The following is a 792-nucleotide window of genomic DNA, read 5'->3' on the forward strand; positions in this document are numbered from 1 at the left end:
GGGAGCTGCCCCCCACGGACACCTGGGCCACAGCCTGAGGTCGGGGGCTGTGGCCACAGGACTGTGAGGCTCCGCAGGGATGGTGACTGCCCGCCCCATCCGCAGGGATCCCAGGCCCAGAGTGGCCTGGGTGCAGGGGTGGGGGCTGCTGTCGGAGTCCGTAGCCCCGCCCAGACCTAACTCAGCTCGGAGGGTCCGCTGGGCATCCCGGGCCCCCCATGCCCGGCCCTGCGGAGAGCGCCTCTCCTCCCTGACCCCTCCCAGAGGTCTCAGCGGGCATGGAGGGAGGGCCGCCCCTGCGTCCCTGGCCCACAAGGGAGTCTGTGGAGTTTTCACTCAACAAGCGCATTGAACCCCCCGCCCCGTGTCTGTTCCGTGAGGGGAGTCCCTGCATGAAGTCTCTGCTGGGACAGTGTCGGAGGAGAGGGCCGGCTCTCGGCCCAGAGAGGGCGGGCACCTGCCCGAGGTCACACAGCTCAGCAGGCCCACGCCCACCCTGGGCCTTGCCTGGCCCTGAGCTGCCTTCTGCCCCCCAGTGGCCACACACAGACCCGGTGGAGGGGCCACAGCAGCTGCTGGCGGCTCTGGGCCCAGAATCTGCTGAGAAGACTCAGAAACCTGCTCCGCTCCTGGGCAAAGTCCCCCAGCTCGGGGATTGGTGGGCAGGGCAGGGTGCAGGCCAGCAGGCCCCTGGGGAGACCCGGCCCGAGGGAGCTGAAGGGGAGTGACCCCAGGAGGAGGCACCCCACAAGCAAAGGGGCCTGTCAGGGCTCCGCTGTGGAGAGAGGGCTG

General features: G+C 69.8%; 1 protein-coding gene across 1 annotated transcript in view; it reads left to right on the forward strand.

Annotated features, from left to right (window-relative positions):
* The window catches only part of CYSRT1 (cysteine-rich tail protein 1), a 4801-nt gene extending 4073 nt beyond the window's left edge, over nucleotides 1-728 (forward strand). The window contains exon 5 of the mRNA XM_005881854.2: nucleotides 537-728. Within this exon, the coding sequence (XP_005881916.2) occupies nucleotides 537-728 (192 nt within the window). The remainder of the gene's footprint in view (nucleotides 1-536) is intronic.
* The last annotated feature ends 64 nt before the right edge of the window (nucleotides 729-792 follow it).

The sequence above is a fragment of the Myotis brandtii genome, unplaced genomic scaffold (genome assembly GCF_000412655.1).
Source record: "Myotis brandtii unplaced genomic scaffold, ASM41265v1 scaffold691, whole genome shotgun sequence".
Lineage (NCBI taxonomy): Eukaryota > Metazoa > Chordata > Mammalia > Chiroptera > Vespertilionidae > Myotis > Myotis brandtii.